The following is a 24,814-nucleotide window of genomic DNA, read 5'->3' as shown; positions in this document are numbered from 1 at the left end:
TCAATGTATTTGTTTCCTTTACTTGAGAGCTTGAATTATTTGAAATACATGGTCAAGCATCTTTTTTGTTTTTAATTTTAAATTTATACCCCTTCCATTTTAAAGTTACCATATGCTGTAACTTGTAACTCTAAAAGGAGTAAATTAAGTGATTATAATTTATTTATTTATTTATATTTTATTTAGAACCTAGGCTTCAGCCCGTTATCTTATTAAAGAGTATAATTAATATTATGAACAACACGAATAATGAATATGAAATATCACTGCCTACTTCTAATTCTAATTTGTTCTCTGGCCATATTTAGTTTAATAATATCAACGTTTGCATTATAAATTTTCATGGTTCGGTACATTGGCTCATTCCCAGCATAATTTTGAATCCGATTAGCTAACTGAAATGGACTGCAAGGACTAATGCAAGAATGCCGCTAAAAGACCGAGCAGGTCAGTTATTGACCGATCGAACAGATCAGCTCAAACGATGGACTGAGCACTTCGAACAACTCTTCCGAGTCACGAATAGCGATGGCCAACAGAATCCGCAGCTCGAAGCGCCAACAGTAAGTCGCATAAATGGCGTCAACTCGGAAGCGCCTTCGCTGGCTGAAATAGAAGCGGCAATCAAAAACATGAAATCCAACAAAGCACCTGGGATCGATTGCATCCCTGCTGAAATGCTGAAAGCCGACCCTGCCCTATCAGCACAAATGTTGCACCGTCTTTTCGCTGACATCTGGGATACTGCAACATTCCCGGCCGACTGGATGCAGGGTATCCTCGTAAAGGTCCCGAAGAAAGGAGACCTGACAGAGTGCGGTAACTGGCGAGGCATAACGTTGATCTGTACAACCCTCAAAGTACTCTGCAAAGTGATCCTGAACAGGATCCAGGAGAAAATAGACGCTACACTCCGACGGCAACAAGTTGGATTCCGATCTCGACGATCATGTGTGGACCACATCACAACGCTACGAATCATACTGGAACAAATCAACGAATTTCAGGACTCTCTTCTGCTGGTGTTCGTTGATTTCGAAAAAGCATTCGACCGACTTAACCATGAAAACATCTGGGCGGCTCTAAGGCGACGAGGGGTCCCAGAGAAACTAGTCCATCTAATCGAAGCACAGTATGAGGCATTTTCGTGCAAGGTCTTGCACGACGGTGTCTTGTCCGAACCAATCCCGGTAACTGCTGGAGTGAGACAAGGATGTATTCTATCACCGCTACTTTTTCTAATCGTAATGGATGAGATTCTGATTGGATCGATTGACTGTGCACCGAACCGAGGATTGCCGTGGAATCCTTCAACAATGGAGCAACTGAACGACCTTGACCTGGCTGACGATATTGTTTTGCTCGCCCAAACACAACCAGATATGCAGAGCAAATTCGACGACCTCACCGAAAGTTCCAAGGCAGCAGGTCTCAAAGTCAATGTCGGAAAGACCAAGTCGATGGAGATCAACACAGGAAATCCCTCCAGTTTCATGGTAGCTAGGCAACAAGTTGAGAAAGTGGAGTGCTTCCAGTATCTTGGTAGCCAGATTACGCCTGATGGTGGTACCAGAAAAGACATCGAAACACGGATCAGAAAGGCCCGATTTGCGTTTGCGAGTCTCCGAAACATCTGGCGGTCACGCCAGATCTCTCTACGAACAAAAATCCGAATCTTCAACTCAAACGTCAAATCCGTATTGCTGTACGGGTGCGAAACTTGGTGCACATATGCGGTAACGACGCGAAAACTGCAAGTATTTGTACTCTGTTGTGGTATGAGCCTACTTGGTTGAATGATTCAACTGAATCAAAGCAATCGAAAGATTCCTTTTAATTCAACCACGGTAAATGAAAAGCTCATATACCAGAACTTTTCATTTACCGTGGTTGAATTAAAAGGAATCTTTCGATTGCTTTGATTCAAGTATTTGTAAACCGCTGCCTGCGGAATATCATCCGCGCTTGGTGGCCTGGCAACTGGATCTCGAATGAGGAACTACATCGCCGGTGTCATCAAAAGGCGCTAGAAATCGAGATTCGGGAACGTAAGTGCAGATGGATTGGGCACACGCTGCGAAGAGATGATAAACGAGATTTGCAGAGAGGCGCTAGATTGGAATCCAGAAGGTCATCGAAGAAGAGGCAGACCCAGAAATTCGTGGCGGCGAAGCCTAGCCGCTGAAATCCGAACTGTCGACGAGAATCTTGACTGGGACCAGGTGAAGACGATGGCTCCGGATCGTCAACAGTGGAGGTCTTTTACCACGGCTCTATGCACCGGAGGATCGGCGCGGGATCATTAAGTAAGTTAAGTAACTGAAATGGCCTTACGCTACGAAATCTACTGCGGCTTTCGTTATAACATATTTAAGATGCTAAATCGTTTAAAAACAGTGCATCAATCGATTTTCTGCGGGTTTCCAGCGAGTCCAATCCTACCACAGCATGCACAACACTCGATACTCCGGCATTTCTGCTTGCCATCCAAGGTTTCTCAAGGCGTATCTCAGGAACTTCTTTTGAACTCTCTCTAGTCCAGGGGTGAGCAACCCGCGGCCCTCGAGACATGTTTGTGCGGCCCCCGAAGCTTATCTCAAATAATATTTCTATTATGATTTTTTTTCTACGAAAGATTGTTTATTATCATTAAATTGCAGTCCTTACTGAACCAAAAATAATGTTTTAATTACTTGATCAAAGATGTACGTCGCCTGTTTGTAGTTGTGTTAGCCCCATAATCATTCAGATTGTTCACTTTTTTGTAGGATTTCTTGACAAAAACAATATCTGTAGTTCTGTGATTCAACCCAAAAAGTTTGTAACGACTACTCGAGAAAACAAAATTTTTGGTGCCTAAGTTTCAATAACTGATTTTGTTAAATTTTGGCGTCCTGAATTCAAAACATTTCACAGATTTTGTCAATCACTTCTGGTTTCGGTGATATGGCGGGTGGAAATTTTAAAATTGATCAGTTTTTGGTAAAATCGATCTTTTATAACCGATAAACCAATAAACTTCATAATAACCGTAAGCTGATTTTGAATCAATTTACTATCCTTCATTCAATCAAGGTCTCAGATATTGCCAAGATATTCTTGTAGGAGAGATACAATCTTTCAAAAAATTGAATTCTACCATTTTTAGAAATTCCAAAAAATAAGATTACAACTTCTTCTGACCTCATTTCAGAAACTTATTGAAAACTGGATATTCAAGATTTTAACTCATTCAACAACTTTTTTGAAGACTGCGAAATTATTTGACTTACGGTTCTAAAATTATAAAAGATTCAATTTAGTTTAATTTTTCTTTAAAGTTTCGTCAAAACTCCCGTTTTTGCAGGTTTGGAAAAAATGACAAAAAGAAAACTTCCTTAATTTTTTTCAGAATTCAAAATAACTCGCGATCTTTGTAAAGGTTGATCATTGAGTCAATAAGTATTTGTTTATTAGTTTTGTCAAATAAGTACACAAATTGAATTACTTATTTTTTACCTCTTTTTAAAAGTTATTTAAAAAAACTAGAGCTGACAAAAAAACTCATGGAATATTTGGATTCAGCGCTCTCCAATAAGTCAAAATCAATTCTGAGATTCCTCGCACCTGAATGTGAATCTCGTTGTTTTGCTCGTTGTGGTGCTTTTATTTTAAGAAACTTCATTGGCAAATCATGCCAAACATCGATTGAACTGAGGCATTTTACTTGAAAATTAGCAATCCACATTACCAAAGTCATTAAATTATCTGAGAAAATTTATGAAATCTGTACAAAAAATTTTACTTGAAAATTAGCAATCCACATTACCAAAGTCATTAAAGTATCTGAGAAAATTTATGAAATCTGTAAAAAATTTCTAGAATCAAAAATCAAAACTGTAACATTGACAAACAAATCTGAATAAAAATCTGTAAAATTATGAATTATTCATAATTTTTAAACCTTACCTAATATCTCAATGCATTCATACGAATTCATACGGAACTTCAAATTTAAAAATAATCACCGTTTCTAGAAAAAAAACTTAGGCTTCACGAAAAATTTATAGAAATTAAAAAAAAAAAACTTTTCAAAAATGGGCACAGAAAAAAAGCTATGGTTAAGCGCCATGAAACTTTTAAATAAATGTGATGACGAAAAATACCAGCGCATTTGTTCGAACAAAAACAGGGTATTCTCAGAAAAACATTCTAACCTTTTTACGAACCATAGAAAGACTTTTAACATTTTTCGTTTTTAATAAATAAAAGGTTAACAAATTATGTTTCCCTTTTGTCAAAAAGAATTTCCGCTTAACATTTCAAATCAATTTAAACATTATGGATCTCTAATCAAGATTTGTGATTATTCAATTTCGGCTGGTCTAATCACCTTATATTTAAAAAAAATGTTTATGTAAGTACATAAATTCGTTTTATTTATCTTTTTCAGTTTTATTTTGGTAAAAATTTGCCTTTATAAAAAATACGTAAAGCTTTGCAAACTATTTTTACCCAAATCTTGTTTTAATGCGGTTCGCCGAAAGTATTTCAAAAATCAAAAGTGGCCCGTTTCTTCAAAAGGTTGCTCACCCCTGCTCTAGTCTGTTGATATGAATGTTATATCACTGATCACACTGACATAACACTTAGAACAAAAATTCAACTGTTTTCTGTCCTATTTTTTTGTCAGATTTTGTAGGTTCGCAATACCGCCGGCAGGTGGCGGATCTGAAAAAAATGACAAAAATGCCCTGTAGGAAAAATGTTCCTGTTTAGCCCGATTCTATCGTAGAAATTGCTTAAAAAGTTGGGTGGCATTTCCTGACTGGAATAGCATTTCTTCAAATCGATCGTTGCGCTCTCTGAAATCGATAGTGCGTACTGTTGGAAAAATTATCCAGAAAACGAAATCGAGTGTCCAGTCAATATGGTCAGTGGTTATAGTATGGACGCCAAACAATACTGGTGTACTCTATTGCGGTCCGAACCAATTCGACGTAAATAGATACAATCGTATAGGGATCACTCAACTCTTAACTAATTCTGCTTACCATTCCGAACATTGAGTTAGCCTTAGTTACAGCTTTTTCTATGTGCTTCGAAAAGTTTAGCTCTGAGTCCAACTCAACACCCAAAAAGGTATTTTATTGAAGACTGTTGTGTGAAAATCGAATCATTTCCCAGGTGGTATTTGACATGATGTTGCTCATTTTCCGACAAAAAGTAACCACATTGCATTTAGAGTCGTTAACTTTTAATCCAAACCTGCTGCTGCATTCCGCAAACCTGTGTAGAGCATTTTGGAGAGTCGTACAATCTTTTGGGTGACGGATTGGCAGAAACATCTTTAAATCTTTAGACAATGCTTTCGAAAAGCTTGGGTATAGCTGAAAAGATTGCTACACCACGAAAGTTTTCGACGGAGATCCTAGAACCGCTCTTGTGTATGTGCACTAAATGTGAAAACATCCAGAGCTTAGTAAAAAGTCCTTCATGAAACGAAGCAGTAAAAAGAAACAAGTATAATTTACACGCATTTTTTAAGTAGTGAGTTCGGGATTCCATCTGGGTTACATCCTTTGGATTCGTCGAGCATAGAAATTTTACGTCGCACATATGTAATTGAAACTGTAAGATCGGCTGGCAGAAGAGATTCCTGACTTGTTCTCAAAGAATCCGAAATAAACACACTGCGGACGAATTCAGCAAAAAGTTCAGAAGCATCTTCCAACGATAAGGCTTTTTTCGAATTGTATGAAACATTTTTCGGGATCCAGTTCGACTTTCACTTGGAGTTCACATATTTCCAGAAACACTTTGGTTCAGTTTGGATATTTTCCTGGAGATCATTTAAATACCAACATCGCTGAGCAATAATGTCATAGAAACGGAATCAAACAAGATATTCCAGAATCGAGTCCTTCAAAAATCTCCAATAAGTTGCAAATAATGTTATTTGTATGAAAATTATGATCATATCAAAATACTTTTATCCAATAAAAAACTTTTAATCTTGATTTCTTAAATTCATTTGGATTTACTGCGTTTGCAATTCTTTAATCATAATTCAGAATTTATAATTCTATCATTTGTTTATAATTTTGTGTCATAAGTATGTATCCAAGTATAATTTACAGGCTGTAAGAAGGGCTACAATCCACTGTCAAGTGTATTAAATCGGGTTTTTTGTTTCGATTATAGTTCATATAGGGGTACGACCCCAATTTCGATTATAGTTGTTTTAGCATCTTTATGTCATTCGCGACTATCAAGAAGGGAAACTTAAAATTAATCAATAAACGATAGCTTCAATGAATTTCCATAGTTAACTATTGATACTCTTTAGGAACTTTCGATTAAGTTTGAATGAGTTGTTAATCAGATACAAATATGAAATATAGAATTTGTTTGTATTTTGTTAATTTCTTTGGATCACATTGGAATTTAATTGCTTCAAACCCTCTACATGACGAAACATTGATAAGTGAGAAACTTTTTCAATCGGGAAAATATAGTTAAGTCCCTTGGACGCTCTTTTATCCAGGTTCGACTGTAATATTCCAAAACCGATCAAAGAACATAATTTTTTGTACTTATTTTTAATGGAAGCGAAGTTAAGTTTTAATCTTTTCTGTGCTGAAAGCAATTACCGCAGCCAGGTATTCTCTTTTTTTTTTATCTTCTTGGGTGCTGTTGTTCATTTGAAGGAATCAACTACTCCCGAGTAGCAGTACTCATCAACAGTTAATACGATGTTTTGAGTAATTAGTTAATTTCTGAACAAGTTATGGTGATTCTTATTATCTCATTCACGGAATGATTTTCTAGTTGTAGAGAAATTTATAAGGGGATTTGATGATTCGGTATATTTTAAGATCACATATCTATGTATCATTTTGTACGTAAAAGCACAGAGAACAGACAAACAAGCTCGAACAAAAAATCGTCAAAGAAGTGTGTAAAATTTAAAATGCTATCACCAAAAAAATACGTTAGAAATCGACTACAAACAGTACCATCTATTGCGCCGTTCAAAAGTTACAAATCAACTTTAAAGTGCCAGTTTTCGAAAAGGCGTGATCGTATATGAACTCACAAAAAATCAATCTTATGTCTCAGTAAAATGGACGGCTTTAATTTATTGCTAAATAAATGAAATCAGAGTTACTTTTAACTGGGCGAAATTTCACTTTCTTAATTTTTGTACTACTATGACAGTTAAGATAACTAACAGCTTTGGTATAAATTTTCGCACTTCTTGACCAGTAATTTATTTTAGAAAATGCATCACGTTTGTCCAGTTAAATACAAGAACATTCTTGACGATCAGTCTCACCCAGCAGTACTGATTCTAGGCATCTCAAAGCTTTCACATATCACTTTAGCATCCAGCTGTTTTAAACTTTGTATTTCTAACAAATATGAAGGAAAAAGATAATAACTTTTATGATATTTTTTTCTAAAACACGATGAACGTATTACGAAACTTCAGCAGCGATTTTCTTGAAGCATGCTAAGCAGCTCATATGACCTATAGAACACTGGACTGAAACTTAGTCATTTTTTCTCAGCTTCGTTTTGACAGTTCTCTTTGGTGTGTTTGGAGACATCTGGTGGCCCAGCCAAAAAAAATGATTGATTCAAAAAGGGTGTTGGGATTTTACACAAGCTTCGTTGGCTAGCTTGTACGCCTGTTCTCTGTGGTAAAAGTTTAAGGTGTTTTGTATTTAGGAATTGGCTTGTTTTTATATGATAAAGATGCTTCAGCAAGTTCTTAAAAGTTTTTAAAAAGTTTAAAGTATGCAAAACCGTTCCAAAAAGTTTCTTCCTGGACGCGAAACAACACCCGCTCATAAATAAATCATACGTGCGTGGGTGAGTGTATCGCCTTCCCTTTGTTTTGTTTTCGTTTCTACGAAAGAAACTTTCGTGAGCGCGTGCTCTCAAGTACCTCACCCATTTGGTAGGTAGGTAGATGGGTACAATGAATCCATTAGCCAGATAAACTTTTAATGGAGCTGTTTTGCTCGTTTTCATTTTCCCCATTCATGAAGGCGTGTGCGTTTTCATATACGTGAATGTTTAAGTTGTTAATATGCCAGCCTGGAAGTCCTTTTTCGGACGATAAAGTCCCAATTTAAGAAGAAAAACATATAGAAAACTTACCGCATGGCCTTAACGTCCGGCGAGTTACTCTGTAGCCCGGCGGGGTTCATAGGACTCATAGGTTTCGAGTTGGAGATTTGATTCGTGACTTTGGCTGGCGCAGGCACGGGACTGAGATCGTTCAGTATGGTCGCTACTGGTACCTGGAAGGAACAAAACAAAAAAAAATAGATAAATTATTAAATAAATTCAAACTAAAATATTGGGAGGAATGAGAAAAGAAAAAAATAGTCGAGAGGAGCAAGAGTGTCTTCCAACACGAACCTGTACAGTTGGTGGTTTCTTGAAGTTGTTAAGCTCCGGCAGTAGAAAGGTCGTCTTCGATTTCCGGTCCGGTTGCGTTTGGTTCTGGTTTGTTGTACCCTGTTGCTGTTGATCTTGCTTTTCCGACGACGAAACCGAATTCGTTGTCACGTCAATGATTACCGTTGTCTGTTGCCGCAACGGTTCCGATTGTTTTGTTTCTTGTTGCTGTTTCGTTTGTTGCGATTCCGACACAGTCGATAGGCTGTTGCTCGTCGAGTCCTCTTCCTGTATTTGTCCTAGGCGAACGTTCGGACTGCTGTGCTGTTGCTTTGTTGAGTTTTTATTCTTCGCTGCGAGCACTCCTATTGTTTCGATCGACGTCGTTTTGTCGATCTTCTTATCGCCCTGTGTCTTTTGGTAATTGTTTTTGTCTTGCTGTAGATTCTTCTGATTTGCTGATGCCTTGTTTGAGTGTTGTTTCTCTTCGTTGTTTCGGTTGTTCTTTCTGTTCTTGCGCTGCTGGTCAGCCGGGCTCACGAGTTGATTGTTCAACCCTTCCGCTGCACTTTTGTTGGCGATTTGCTGTTGCTGCTGCTGCTGCTGTTTCCGGTTGTGGATGTTCTTGATGAGCTGGTTAATGTTGATCGCCTTTTTGACCGTCTCGGCTGGCCGTTCACGAACGGTGGCTGTTGTGCGAACTGACAGCATCACAAACATAGCCCGTCGGTTTTCTTTTCCAACACTTTGGCATAATATTCTTATAGAAAAGGGGTGGTTAAAATTATAATTACTTTTTTTATACTAATTAACACTTCTATTCATACACTCTGCTATCTCCTATTTGCTTCTTCCAATCCCACTCGAACCTAACCGTTTCACGGTATCTCCACCCCAATGTTCATGCTCATAGCCACACCTGTCGCAAAGAATTCTGTCAAGTCGTTTGGTTTTGCATTTTTGTTCATCTTTTAGCCGCGCACATACACTAACGAGAGCACTCGTGGGGAGCTGCTTGTTCTTAATTATAAACCACCTGAATGGGGCTTCCGCTAGCCGGCTGTGGTCGTAACTGTTCTTCTTTTCTATCTACTGGCACCTTCCTGATGTCGGGTAATCCTGTGAAACGATTACAAAATTTGTAAGCTGTTGAGACAGGTCGTCGTCGGTCAGAAAACGGGGGATATGGTCCATGAAAAACGTGACTTTTTTCAAAAATTTTTTTTAGAAAAACCCACCATGTAATTATCGAATAGAAATTACAAATTTTTTCTTATTTTTTTGGTAAATTTTTGAATCTTTTTGAGTTTCTTTTGTCAAGTTTGTTTCACCTTCCTTTTGGATTAAAAAAAAGTTGCGTTCGACTTCGCTCATGTTAACTAGATCTACCCAATAAAAAAAATGGTTTTGATTTGGCCTTCCGGTGGAAAAAGATAGAATTGGCTTAGGAAGCGCAGATTTTTAAGGCTGTTGCTGCTGGTTGTTAGTTTTGGTTTGGCCTCCCGGTGAAAAAAGACGGATTGGCTAAAGAAGCGCTGATTTTTAAGGCTGCTGTTATGATCGTTTGTTTTGATTTGGCTTTCCAGAGAAAAAAGACGAAGTTTACTCCTTTTTCTTCTAATTCTATTCTGATTTGGCCTTCCGGTGGAAAAAGACGGAATTGGCTTGGGAAGCGCAGAGTTTTTAGACTGCTGCTATGATCGTTTGTTTTGATTTGGCCTTCCGGTGGAAAAAGAAAAAAAAATGACCAACAAAGCGCTGAGTTGTAAGGCAGCTTCTGCTGATTGCTTACATTAATTTGGCGAAAAAGATGGAATTGGCTTAGAAAGCGTAGATTTTGAGGACTGTTTCTGCTGATTGTTTGATTTGATTTGGCCTCCCGGTGTAAAAATATGGAAGTGGGTGAGGCAGCGCAGATTTTTATGGCTGCTGTTGCTGATTGTTTATTTAGATTTGGCCTTAGGAAGCGCATATTTCTCAGGCTGTTGATGCTGAATGTTTGTTTCGACTTGGTCATACGGTGAAAAAAGGTAAAATCGGCTCCGGAAGCGCAGATTTTTAAGGCAGCCTCTGCTGATTATTTGTTTTGATTTGGCCTTTCGGTGGACAAGACGGATTGACTTAGGAAGCGCAGATTTTTAAGGCTACTGCTGAGAAAGTTTGTTTTGATTTGGCTTTTCAGTGGAAAAAGGCGGAATGGGCTTAGAAGCGCATTTTTAGGACTGTTGTGGCTGATTGTATGCATTGATTTATCCTTCCGGTGGAAAAGACAGAATTGGCTTAGGTAGCGCTGACTTTTGAGACTGTTGCTGCTGATAGTTTGTATTGATTTGGCCTTCCGGTGGAAAAAAAAGACGAATAGGCTTATGAAGCGCAGATTTCGCAGATTTTTAAGACTGTTGATTGTTTGCACTGATTTGGCCTTCCGATAAAAAAAAATACAGGATTGGCTTGGGAAACGCAAATTTTTAAGGTTTTTGCTGCTGATTGTTTGCAATGATTTGGTGTTTCGGTGGAAAAAGGCGGAATTGGCTTGGGAAGCACAGTTTTATAAGGCTGTTGATGCTGATTGTTTGTTTTGATTTGACCTTCCGGTGGAAAAAAACGGAAATGGCTTAGGAAGCACAGATTTTTTAAGCTGCTGCTATTGTTCGTTTTGATTTGGCCTTCCGATGGAAAAAGACGAAATGGGCCTAGGAAGCGCAGACTTTTAAGGCTGCCGCTGATTATTTATTTTTACTTGGCCGTTCGGTGAAAAAAGACGGAATAGCTTAGGAAGCGCAGATTTTTAGGCTGTTTGTTTATTTTGACTTTGCCAACCGGTGGAAAAAGTCTAAATTGGCTTAGGAAGCGAAGATTTTTAAGGTTGATTGTGTTGAATTTTTGTTTTGATTTGGCCTTCTGGTAAAATAAGACGGAATTGGCTTGGGAAGCGCAGATTTTTAAGACTGTAGCCGCTGATTGTTTGTTTGGGTTTAGACTCGTTAACGGTAAAAAAGACAGAATTGGTTTAGTGAGTGCAGGTTTTTAGGACTGTTGTTGCTGAATATGTATTTGTTTTGATTTGGCCTTCCGGTGAAAAAGGATAGAATGGCTATGGGAACGAAGATTTTTATGACTGTTGCTACTGATTGTCTATGTTGATTTGATCTTCCGGTGGAAAAGACAGATTGTTAAGGTTGCTGCTGCTGATTGTTTGTTTTGATTTGGTTTTTCTCTGGAAAAAGACAGAATTGGCTTAGGAAGCGCAGATTTTTAGGACCATTGTCGCTGATTATTTATTTTGATTTGGCCTTCTGGTGGAAAAGACAAATTACTTTACTAAGCGAAGATTTTCAAGGCAGCTTCTGCTGATTCTTTGTTTTGGCCTTCGGATGGGAAAGATGGATTGGCTTAGAAAGCGCAGATTTTTAAGGCAGCTTATAGTGACTGTTTGTTCGATTGGGCCTTCTCGTGGAAAAAGACGGAATTGGCTTGAGAAAACACAGATTTTTAAGGCTGATGCTGCTGATTATTTATTTTGACTGGGACTTCCAGTGCAAAAAGACGGAATTCGCTTAGAAAGCGTAAACTTTGAAGGCAGTTTCTGCTGCTCATTTTTTAGTTTAGCCTACCGGTTAAAAAGACGGAATTGGCTTAGGCAGATTTTTATGACTGTTGCTGCTGAGTATTTGTTTTGATTTGGCCTCCTGGTGGAAAAAGACGGAAATGGCTTAAAACCTGTTTTTTTAAGGCTGCTGCAGCTGATTGTTTATTTTGACTTGGCTTACCAGTTGAAAAAAATGGAATAGGCTTAGAAAACGCAGATTTTTAAGACTGTAGAAGCTGATTGTAAACTTTCACTTGGCCTTCCGGTAGAAATCACGGAATGGTTTAGAAAGCGCAAATTTTTTAGTCTCATTGCTGCTGATTGTTTATTTTGCCATGCCTTTCCGCTGGATAAAGACGGATAGGCTTGAGATGCGCAGATTTTTACTTCTGCTGATTGTTTGTATTGATTGAGCCTTCGGGTGAATTAATTGTTGCTGCTGAATGTTTGTTTTGGTTTGGCCTTCCTGTGAAAAAAGACGGAATTGGCTGAAGAAGCGCTGATTTTTCAGGCAGCATCTGCCGGTTGTTTATTTTAATTTGGCCTCCCGATTGAAAAAAAGCGGAATTGGCTTAAAAAGCGCAGATCATTAAGACTTTTGCAGCTGATTGTTTGTGATGATTTGGTCTTCCGATGGAAAAAGACGGATTTGGCTTAAGAGGCGCAGGTTTTTGAAGGCTGTTGGTGTTGATTGTTTGTTTTCATTTGTTTTTCCGGTTGAAAAAGACTTGGCTTAGGAAGCGCAGATTTTTAAGACTGTTGCTTTTCATGGATTATTTTGATTTGGCCTTCTGGTGGAAAAAGACGAAATAGGCTTAGAAAGCGCAGATTCTTAGGACTGTTGCTGCATATTATTTACTTTGGTAGAAAAGCCGGTAGAAAAGCCAGATTGGCTTAGAAGCGCAGATTTTTAAGGCAGTGTCTGCTGATACTTTGTTAAGATTTGGCATTACGGAGAAATAAAACAAAATTGGCTTATGAAGCGTTTTTCAAGACTGCTGCTGATTGTTTATTTTGCCTTGGTCTACTTATGGGAGAGACAGAATTGGCTCAGAGAGCGCAGATTTTTAAGGCTGCTGCTGCTGATTGTAAGTTTTAATTAAGAAAAGAGGTAAGAAAGACATGCAGAAAATAAAATTTAATAAAGTAAAATAAATTATATACCTAATAGTTGTATTCGGCAACGCTAAAGATAAATCAAATAAATCAAATTTCTTTGGCAACGTTTGTTATTTTGGCAACACTAGGAAGAACCAAAACAAAGTCAGTCATTGATCTATTCTTGTCAGTGATAGACGTGTCTGAGTGATGCTCTGAGTTAAGATTCATAAGAATCGTAAAATCACGACACAATGTTTAGCAACACAAGTTTATCTAAGGGAAATTTGTTTTATGTTAAAACTCTTTTCAAAGCGAAGAATTTAAAACAAAAACATTTTTTGAGAAATTTTTTTTTACGTTTTTCACGGCCGTCCCCCCGTTTCCTCATTAACGTTAAATGAACCAGAACTGGCAAAAAAAAACACAAAACCGCGCCCATCGACGCCGGATGCCCATTCCTCGGTTTCTAACGCTAAGCACTTTTCTTATTATTTACCTAATACCGACTTGTTTCCGCCTTTTTCACTGTTTCCGGCCCGTAACGCACCCCGGCTGTTTCCACAAATGGGCCATCACACATTTCACCGTTTCACTGCCACAGGCGCCACAATCGATGGCATTAATCCACCTCAGTTGAAATCCGACCAAGACGACGACGTCGTTCATGGCTAAAACGAACGATGATAGCCTAGCGTCGTTTCTGGCTTAGCATCAAGTGTTGTGTAGGATTTGTTCTTTTCCGTTGGTTGCTCAAGAATTTTCGCGTCAAATGAAACGGAAACTGATTTGAAAATAAAGCAATGAAAATAAAACCCGCGCTCACTAAATTTTCTATCCTACCCAAAGCACTTTTTCCCGCAAGCTTCAGGGGCTTGTTGCCACCCGAAAAGCGCTCGTGTGTCCGCAGGAAGTAACCCTTTGTATCCAGGGGAGGGGTTTTTCTTCCTCCTAAGGACCCCAAAACACTTGTCTCGCTCTATGATGATGGAGACGACGAGCTCTTCCGGACAGCTTTCAGATGGCACTTGAAACTTCCCCGAGAGACAGTCCACATCCGGGCGAAGGAACATCCGCTTTTGCTCCTTCTGCCTCACTTTTTCCTTTTTGACAAACTGCTGCCACGCGCTACGGTTCCTTTTTGATGATTTGGTTTTTTCTTGGTTTTTTTTGGCTTTTTTTCCCTCCAGTTGTTATGGTGGAAGTACTCCAAAAGTTTCACCGTACGGCGCCGTTATTTCTTTCTTGCTCAAGATGATCTTCAAATGGCTCGCGTTTTTTTTCGTCTACCGCTTTTTGAAAGCTTGATGGAATTTTACGTTCTCGCGCTGTAAGTTCGTCCTGTAATGATAAAAACACACAGATGGAAGGAAAGACATGAGTAAGCTTGTTCTAGAATTTGCGCCTCTTGAGATTTTTTTTTTCATTCTCTACAGAAAGTACATACAGGAAAAAGTATAAAAAAAAGGAAGTGGAAAGCGAGGTCACTATCTTCATTCCGTCGAACGTATGTCACAGGGCATACAGGATGGTGGAATGAATTAAACGTCTTATGTTTTGTTAGAATGGCTACGAAACGGAAAATATTTGGTCGCCCTCGGTTTTATTTTCGTTGAGTTGATTGAAAGCGATTTTGGTTTTCGTTTCACGGAACATACCCACTTCTTATATGTCAACGAAATTGGATGAAATTCCTTTTGAAGATTTGTTGAAGTGTAGCACACTTTGGGTTAGCATTTTATGTTCTGGAATTGAAGCCTGTTTCTAATTGCGATTAACTTCTCCGATTTCGAGAGGAAAAATATTTTTGATTCCTTCCATAACAAAAAAATTGTCGGCTATGTAATGTCTATGTTGTAGAAACTTTCAATAAATCTCGCCAAAACTGTTAATTTTTTCGAGTGCACAGGAACTTGATCTATCCCCGTGAATTCAGGTCAATGTCCTTCTGTATTTAAATGTACCAAATGTGGTTTTCAGGTGACAAAAAACTATAGTTTTCGAGCTCCGGAAAATAACTTTTAGACCTTGATCTTGATCTATTATGTACATTAGACCGCTGCAAGCTTTATATAGAAATTTTTTAATTTTTTTTTCACTTCCCATAACTTTTTTTTGGTTGTTATTGCTGCCAGAAAAAGCAATAAAAAATTTGAAACCGATCAATCCAGCCCTGAATTAGCGCAACGAGTTTTAATTTTGTATGGAATGGGAAATCCAAATTTGTCATTCAAAAATCGCCATAGATGTACTAAAAGTTAAAAAAAAATACAACTTTGGATAATTTTTTTTCCTAGATTGTTGCAGTACAATTCATGTCAACAAAGCACAAACCTAACCTGTACCCCAGAAAAGATATTCGATGTTATACAAATATTTTTTTCAAAAATTTTTTTTTTTTGCATTTTTGACTGCTAATTTGAAAGCTGTGTAACCGTAAGATAAGAATAAAAATTCTCCAAAAACTGCTTTTCATCGCCAGGAAATTTATTAATTTATGTAACCTTTGCAAAAACAATTAATGATAGGTATTATTAAAAGCTCTAGCAAACAAAGTCTGTCATTTTTTAATACTTTTTAATGGATTCAGTTTTATTATTTTCAAATGGTTATAACTTTTTTCTTGAAATGCTTAGCTGCTTGTCATGTTAGCAAAAAATGAAGCTTAAGAATGATCAAAACAAAAAATCAAAGACCAAATTCATTTTAAGGTTATTTGAATTTGTTGGATGATTTGATGTGCAAAATTTTCTTCTTCCATACAAAATTGAACGCGTTGCGCTAACTTAGGGATCAACCAAATCATCTCATATTTTACTCTGGTGCTTGGTGACCCAAAAAGGCATCGAAAAAACATATAGGAGCAAAAAGTCATTTTTAGCAGCGGTCTAATCTACATACATAAGGTTGCCAGAATTTTTTCAGCACGTATCCTGACCGGACTAATCCGGGCTATTTTATCTGAAAACCTGATAAAACCCAAGCATTTGATTTCAAATTTGTCGACCAACAATCCGGGCTGTATCCGGGCAAATTTGGCCAAAACTCAGAAATTACTCATCAAAATATCAGAAAAAAATTCCTCAAAACTTATTAGCATCGTATTGCAGGCTTTCAAAAATCTTTCGTGATTCCATTTATAAATGTTGTTCAAAAAATTTCATTTTGGAAGCATTAATAAAATATTCTTACAACACAATTGGTTATTTTTTATTTTATTTGGCAATAAAGTGAATAAATCCGGGCAAAATCCTGGGTTTTTTCTCAATGAAATCTGGGCCGAACCGGGCTTTTCTAAAATTTGTTGTTCAATGTCCGGACAAACCCGCATAAAACCGGACAACCTGGCAAGCTCATACATATAGCTACATGGTGTACACCTTTTCCTTAAGGATCATCGTCATTGAAGTTTAAATTTTACATTTAAACAATTTTTCGGGGATTCTTTTGCTGATTTTGTTCGTTGATGTTTTTAAAAAAAAAATCGCTAGTTTTACGTTTCAGACAACTTTTATTCGACCATCCTTAGAAACTATGTGTAACACAATGAAATGTTGAAAGAAAAAAAAATATTTCAATTTAAAAACTTTATTAAAATAATTATAAAAACTCATAAATTGGGAACACTCACAAAAAGCAATTTTTCAGGCTGCTCAGGCATGTCTCTTTGCTCTAAGTGGGCGTCTATCTGTTGCTGCTGCTGCTGCCAAGGTTGCCGAAATCACTGAAAAATCTGAATTTTTACAGAATCTTGAACAAATTTTCATCACAGAATTTGTGTCACAGAACACAGAATCATGGGAATGTTCATAGACTTAACAGATTTTTTTAAATTTTGCACGTATTTCCAAAATTTTAATTTTTGGTGTATATAAAACATTCAGAATTCTAAATTAAGATTAGAAAAATATGATAAGATTTGTAAGGTAATCAAGTAAAATGTAAAAAATACCCAATTTTTCATGAATTTTTAATGAGAGATAAGAAAATATCGTCATAGAAAACCATCACAGAGTTTTTGGATGAAATCACAGAAAACCAGAAGATATCTTCGCCAAAATACAGATTTTTTTTCGGCAACCTTGGCTGCTGCCTGTGGTCGTCGGGACATTCTATTTTTCAAATTTTCCACTCACTCTCGTTCATTCTCCTCTCGCAGTTTAGTCCAGAGCCCGTTGTATGCACAGGATACTCCTTTGGAGTCAATCTGGAGATTAATTGCATGGTTTCCCCGTAATTTTATAAACAGCTTCTCTGCCATCGGTGGGATTCTCTCCAGAATTCGTGTTATGTCGAAATTAAATTTATGATTGTGGATTTTTTTTTATCATAAAAATCATCGAACAAAATCAACAAAAGAAACCCCGAAAATTGCATCCAGCGGTGATCTAAAAGGTCGTGAACAAAAGATTTTCAATAATTTAAAATTGCGGATTTTACCTTAACTTGCTGACTAGTAAGGGGTAAAAAGAGCACCTTAGAGGGGGACACGTTGGACACCCCTTTTTGATAGAACCTAGCATGCGAATTCATCTCTACGCAATCCACTCAATTTAAGAGCTACAGCTCGATACAATTCAACTGGAGAGTTGGCCTAGTGCACCCAAAAATAATACTCTACTCCAATTATGAACTTCCTTGAAGGTGAAACTATCGGTAATTTTCATCCAGGTAGGAAATTGACTTCTTTAGTGTCTGAACATGAAACTTTGACGCAACTTATATATTAAAGCTTAGTTCATTTAGAAATGGGACAGTTACGATTGCGTTTTTCCCAAAAACTATTCGTTCGATCGCTATACTTTGTTTGAAGGAGATGAAATTAATCTTATGGTAATTCATGAAAAAATTTGAAAAAAAATTATTTATCGTTTTTTCGAAGAAAAATATAAATTTCAGTCAGTTTTTCCCATTTGTACTTCGTCTAAATAATCTTTATTTCGAGTGGCTTCATCGTCCTCCTTCAATTTCTGCTATTTTTCGCTCCAATATTTCTCTTTTAAAAGAAACTTGATTGCCCAAGAGGATAGTGCTTTTCCGAAATTAACAAAACTGTATTTTTTGGAGCCACTTAATGGTTTTTAATGGACTTTCTGCTGGCAAAATCTGACAAAAACGAACTTAAACCATCATGAGATAGAACTTAAAGTATAATCGATTTGTATATGTCGTAGGTTGCGAAAGGTACTTACAAGATCACTCTTATAAGACTTTTCAAAACAGAAAGTTGTTGTTCTTTTTCATAGGAACAGAATCTTCACTAATTATTCCATTTCATACAAAACAACCAGCAAATACATACTGACAAGGGACCATGCCACGAGCAGAAATGTTAAAAAAAATTGTTTGAATAGGTTTTTTCATAGGTTTTGTCGTCCATCAGAAATCACCTGTTTCATCGCTTCGATACTGGCTATACAGCTTACGAACTCGGAACTAACAAAAAATTGTTTTTTGATGTTAGGTTTCGGGATAAATGAACCAACTTGGTTTAAAATCCCTAAGAAAGGAAAAAAATTGGTAATATTCTTATGAATCATAGCCAGGCAACAGTTTTAGCTTATCAGAGATAAATTTAAGGGTCATTTAAGCGATCTACAATTAATTTTTTACTTATTAAAAATTCTGATATGAGACTTGACTTTCCTAATGACCCTTAACTGTTGTTCCCGATCATTTGCTTCACTCTAATGCTTAATTTTAACTTTGTGGACATTTTTGATAATGTTTGAAATATTTTCTACCACATACACACAGTAACTCTTTGAATAATCAACGATTTTGTCAGCTATCAATTTGAATATGATGGATTTTGAAGGAAACTGTGCAAAATTATTTTTTTGTTTTTCTCTTGCATCGTAAATATTTCAATAACGTGTGAATTTTAAGTTTTGTAAAAATTAGTTCGGGTAGTACTTTTTACTTTATGAAATTTATTTGCGGCTTTATCGGTGAAGGTTAAAGAGTTGAAATGAAAGACGGATAGAAGATCAGAAGAAAATTCTAAGGTGGTGAAAAGAGCGAAGAGCATTTGAAATAACCCTCTTTAACCCTCACCGATAAAGCCGCAAATTAATTTCATAAAACAAATTCACGGTGATTTCTTTTCTTAAATAGTACTTTTCACAGGCAGTAAAATGCTGTCACAATTTGAAATCTCCGATTACTGGTTAATGAGCTATCAGCAAAAGAAAGTGTCCCATTTCTAGAAGAACTCACCTTTGTTTGTTTGGGAGAGTGGGGATACTTGATCCCCTTTTCTTATTTTCACCATAACTCTTTGGAAAAAATTAGCAACTCGCCGTCTTTGACATTTTCTGACAGCTTTTAACTTCAAGTTTCTATGCTCCAAAAATTAGAACGATACTTTAACCCGTTGATGAACTAGAAGCATTTTCGTGGGAGTAAAAAAATTGCGATTTTTCTGAAGTTAGGGGAGACTTGATCCCCTATTGAAGGAGACTTGATCTTTTATTTAGGAAGCCCTAATCCTTGTATAAAAATCAAACAAAATCCCAAGATAGAATGTAATTGACTATTTTGGTCATGTTTGTTCTCATTTCACAATTTATTGCAGACATAAGAAGAAAATTCTATAACTTTGTCTCAACGCTAAGAACATTGCATACTTAAAGGCGCTATTTTTTATAATCAAGAGAAAATTAATTATTTTTGCTCTTTTCTTCAGACAATTGTTTGATAAATATTAGTTTTTGGATAAATATTAGTAATTTCGTAATCAGCAATCATAACGATCAATTCAGAAGAAGAATATGCCGTTTGGAAGGGGGATCAATTGTACCCAACTCTAGGGGATCAATTGTACCCATAATCAACATTTTAGAAAACTTTTTCTGAGAGTTTTCCATTACTTTGAAAATATGGCATTATGAAGTTCATTTTACGCTCGAACGATTGATACATTGGAACAAATATTTTTTTCATAATTTTCCCATGTAAGGAACATTTTAAAGTGATGAAAAAAGATCTTCAAGTTACATTTTGTGAAATTTTTCAAAAAATGTTCAATTACTCAAACAATTATTTTGTTAAAAATTTTTAAACTACAAGCATTGTTATTTTGCTCATTTTGGCACATTTTTCTTGAACATTTGATCTTTGTAAAACATTCCAGTTTCAAGATATAGCTAAGGAATCAAGTATCCCCAGGGATCAAGTATCCTCATTCTCCCCTATATATAAAAATGAATTTCTGTCTGTCTGTCTGTCTGTCTGTCTGTTCCCTATAGACTCGGAAACTACTGAACCGATTTGCGTGAAACTTGGTAGGTGGGGGTATTGGAGGCAGGGGAAGGTTCCTATTATGGTTTGAGACCCCTCCCTCTTTCATGAAGGGGGGAGGGGCCTCCCAAACAATAGACAAATGTTTACATAACTCGAAGACCATAAAAGCAAATGGTATAAAATTTGGCATGTGGTTATATTTGGGTACGAGGAATGTTTCTTCGAGTATTAGGTACCCCTCCCTCCTTTCAGTGTGGTGATAGGAAGTTGGGAGGGGGCCTACCTTACAATTTTTTAGATAACTCGAGAACTAATCAAGATATTGGAATCAAATTGGGCATGGAAGGGCATTGGAACACAAGAAATGTTTCTATGGATGTTTTTGACCCCTCCCTTTTTTGGGGATAAAGGCAGGGAGGGGGAGGGTCTTCTTTACAATTTTTATAGCATAAATTGAGAACTGTTCGAGAAAATGGAACCAAATTTGGCTTGGGGGAGTATTTGGGTACAAAGAGGGTTCTATGAATATATGATACTCTTCTCTTTATTTCGTGGAGAGCTATAACGGGAGGAGGGGGCTCCTTTACATTTGCCAGCATAATTGGAAAACTTTTAAAGCATCTGGATCTAAATTTGGCATGGGAAGGTATTTGAATACGAGAAATGTCTCTGTGATATTTTGAAATTTTTTAAGGTGGGAGGGGGCACTCATGAAATTTTTACATCACTCGAGAACTTATTCAGCAACTGAAATTTCGCTTGGTAGGGTATTTGAGTAGTTACGAGGAATGTTTCTATGAATATTTGGTACTACTGCCTCCTTCCAGTGGGGTGATAGGAAGGAGAGAAAAAGGCTCCGTTACAAATACTCGCATAACTCGAGAACATATCGAGCAATTGGATGCAAATTTGATATGGGAGGGCATTTGGATACGATAAATGGTTATTTGCTTATACGAAATTCCTTTCTCCTTCGATTGGGGAAAAAGTCAGGGAAGAAGGGAGCTCACATAAAATTGTTTTGCATAAACCAAGAACTTATCAAACAAATGGAGCCAAATATGTCATGGGAAATCATTTGGGTACGAGAAATGGTTCTATGATTATATTTGAGACACCATAATTTTTCCAGTGAATTTATAAGAAATGGGAAGGGAGTCCAATACAATTTTCTTGGTATAGATGTAATCAGGCAAAAAAAATCAAATTTGACCTGGGAAGGTATTTGAGCACATGATATGTTTCTATGGAATTTTACAGACCCTTCTGCCTTGCAGTGTGAAGAGGTGAGGAACAGAGGAGGTTTCATATAAATTTTGATGTATTGCTTAAAACTTATCAATCAATATAACCAAATTTTAAATGAAACTTTTTAGTTACAAAAAAATGGGATCCTTCCCTCCTTCCAGCTTTTGCGGATGGGAAGGGGACAGGGGGGTTTCATACAAGTTTTTTGGCATAAACCGAGCACTTATGATGCCCACAAAAAACAAAATTGAAAAAAATTCTTAAAAGTTTTATTTATTTTTGGAAGTGTTGCATCGCACACCGGATCAGCTAGTAATGAATAAATCAAACTATTTATCGAGTATTTTGTCCTTTTTCTGTGACTTCTTAGCTCGGAAATATTACATTTTAAAATGAGTTTTTTTTTTAAATCGTTAGAAACGATGGATGGTCTGAGAAATAATGGATGGGCGGATCATCTTCAAAATTATTTAAAAAAAAACTTTTAAAAGAAGTCTTTTGGTAGAATTTAGCAAATTTCGGAGTTTGTTTTTACACCGTGGATTATTGACATAGCCAAATTTTTTTTCTGTTGATTGCTGAGATAATTAATTTCAATAACCACGTATATTTTTTGAATCACCAGCAAATGGAAAAAAAACTTTCTAGTAACCAAAGTGGCTACACCTTGTATGGTTCCTTCCAAAATTAGTAAGCTGCACATGTCTAAAACAGCATGTGAGTAACAGCTTTAAAACATAACAAGTTCATTGCATGCAATAGCCGTCCATAAACTTCAAACTTGAATCAAACTCCAATTTGTACCAGCAAATTTACACATTCACTTCCGAAACAAGCCGGTGGATTGCAAATTCTTAACAACAGCTACGAAAAAAATAAAGATAACAAAACTAATTTCAAACTCCCGAACTGTCACTTAAACTCAGCTTCACTCACCGGAGAAACTTTACTGGACCTGTTTTCTTTCAACAGATTGGATCCATTATCCAAGGGAACAGACAGTAGCAAAATAAGGTTAATTTTGGTGTTGAAAAAAAAACGAACATTACTTCTCGAAACTTCCATCCCGAAGTAACCGAACTCACACTTGGTTTAGCTACTGGGAAGTACCAAGAATGGCGCCAAACAGAAACGGAAACGGAAAGTATCTGCAGAACAGTTTCTTTTCTTTTCCTTACTCTCGTTTCGGTGGAAAACTTTCCACTACCGCGAAAATTAAATTAAGTTACAACGCACCCACTTTTCCCTGGCGCTTACAGCCACCCGTCAGGTTTATCTAATCTGCAGGTTCCAATCTGTGCCGAGCAAATCCGCGGCCCGCGGAACTGAGCCAAGGAACGAAGAGAGGCCCTGCAGGGATGCGCCATCCAGACGCTTCTTGGCAGTTCGTTCGGAGTGATTATATGGTTGTAAATATTTAAACCTCCTTGAAATCTTACCTGTGAAAAGATTTTTTTTTCGTCCGAGATATTCAGAATATGCGGGAAAATTTAAGGGCGGAGGGAGGTTACAATGATAGAAGAGGAGGAGGTGGAATATTTCCATCGCTGGAAGCTGAATTACTTTGCCAGATGGGCGTGTTTTGTGTTTCTTTCACAAAGATTACAATCACAAAGAAAACGTTCCTGCAACAACTTTTTTTTCGAAAATGTAACCAAATTTGGAAAAGCGATTTAAAAAATATTGACGGTAGAGGTGCAGAAAACTATTGAAATTCATGTATCACAAATCATAACACTATTTTTTTCTATATTTAAGAATTTTCCATTTTCTTCATTTAGAATTGTCTGTTATTCTCAGAGACTTTCAAATTGTTCACACTTTTTCTTATTTTTTTCCTTTGTTTTCTAGTTACTTTTGTTAAATTTTCCAAAACACTTGATACAGACCCACTCATTGAAAAGAAACCCTCAACCGCGCTTTGGTTGTTATCCTTTCTTATCTCTCGAGCAAATATAAAATTTACACTTCAATTTAGGACTCCCATATCTTAGGATGTAATTTATTTCCTGACAGCAAAACGGGAGGGTTTTTTACACTTGCACCGGTAACAGAGAACAGAAGGAAAGCAAACTCCGACGAAAAAAAAGTTAAGGTAAGGTAGTCGGAAAAGAAAATTCCACCCCTAAGAGCCACAGTCGTACCGATATCAATCTCGGGCGGAAAAGACAAAGTGAAAATGAGTTTCCCAGCAGCCAAAGCGGAACGTGTCCTATGCTACTTCTGCTGGAAAGATACAGGGGATACCGGAAAAACGAAAAGAAAATCCGTCCCTTTCTGATTGTTGGAATTGTGTGTGTGTGTTTGGAGAGGTTATTTTGGCAATTTGTTTTCGATCATTGGGACGTCCAACCGTTCTTTGAGAAAATTAAAGAAAAACGAAAAATATCTTAGATTTCATATGGTTTGAATTTTTTTGGCAAGTTGAATTAAATCTCCCGTATTTTTCAAAGCAGGAGAAAACAATAGAAAATTTTTCGAAACTGTTTTCTAAGAAGACAAAATTACTCGCGGTCTCCGAAAAAGTTGTTTATTGATGTAAAACCTTTACATGCAATATCAGTTTTGCGTAAAACAGTTTTGTTTTTCAATAATGTGCACCAAATTTTAAAATGAATTTTGGCCTATTTTCAAAAGTTTACCCTTGAATCTTAAAAACGAAAGCTGATAGAGAAAAATAAAATTAATTACATATTTCGATTCACCGCCCCAAAATTATTCAAAAATAGATCTTAAATATTCTTTGAACCTCTGAAAAATGTGAATCCTATCTTAAGATCCTCAGTTAGTGGCACTGTTACTAGTTATTCAATGGCAGAGAAATCCAAGTTAATACATATTTAGTGTCATAAAATATAAAAAAATGTCAGGACTGCCGTATTGTAATATTATTTTACACATCCGATATGCTTTATCAGATCTACATGTAGGTAGCTCTTCAATTCTTACGGTCATAATAAGATTTGAGCTTAGATTCGAAGTTTCAAAGATAAAAACCCTTGGCCGTGATCGTCTAGTGGTTAGGACCCTACGTTGAAAGATAAAAATCCGATTTGTAACCTTTCTTATAGGCTGTTTGGACACATATGTCACAGATAAATAAACGAATTATAGATTTCTAAATTCTAAATCATTAAATTATGGCTAAAGAATTTCGAACGCAGTAAATCCAAAATGAATTTAAAAAAATTTAGAATTGAAATTGTTCATAAGAAGTTTTTTGAAATAATCATAACTTCTATA

General features: G+C 36.7%; 1 protein-coding gene across 1 annotated transcript in view; it reads right to left on the bottom strand.

Moving 5' to 3' along the window:
* LOC129753583 (transcription factor SPT20 homolog) overlaps nt 1–24,814 on the bottom strand; it is a 57,897-nt gene that overhangs the window by 25,740 nt on the left and 7,343 nt on the right. The window contains exons 2-4 of the mRNA XM_055749412.1: nt 13,578–14,419; nt 8,413–9,510; nt 8,149–8,291 (exon numbers count right to left, since the gene is read on the bottom strand). Coding sequence (XP_055605387.1) covers nt 8,149–8,291; nt 8,413–9,111 — 842 coding nt within the window. The 5' untranslated portion in view covers nt 9,112–9,510; nt 13,578–14,419. The remainder of the gene's footprint in view (nt 1–8,148; nt 8,292–8,412; nt 9,511–13,577; nt 14,420–24,814) is intronic.

This window comes from Uranotaenia lowii, chromosome 3 (assembly GCF_029784155.1).
Source record: "Uranotaenia lowii strain MFRU-FL chromosome 3, ASM2978415v1, whole genome shotgun sequence".
Taxonomy (NCBI): domain Eukaryota; kingdom Metazoa; phylum Arthropoda; class Insecta; order Diptera; family Culicidae; genus Uranotaenia; species Uranotaenia lowii.
Note: the sequence above shows the minus strand (reverse complement) of the source record. Positions and strands in the feature narration are given on the sequence as shown.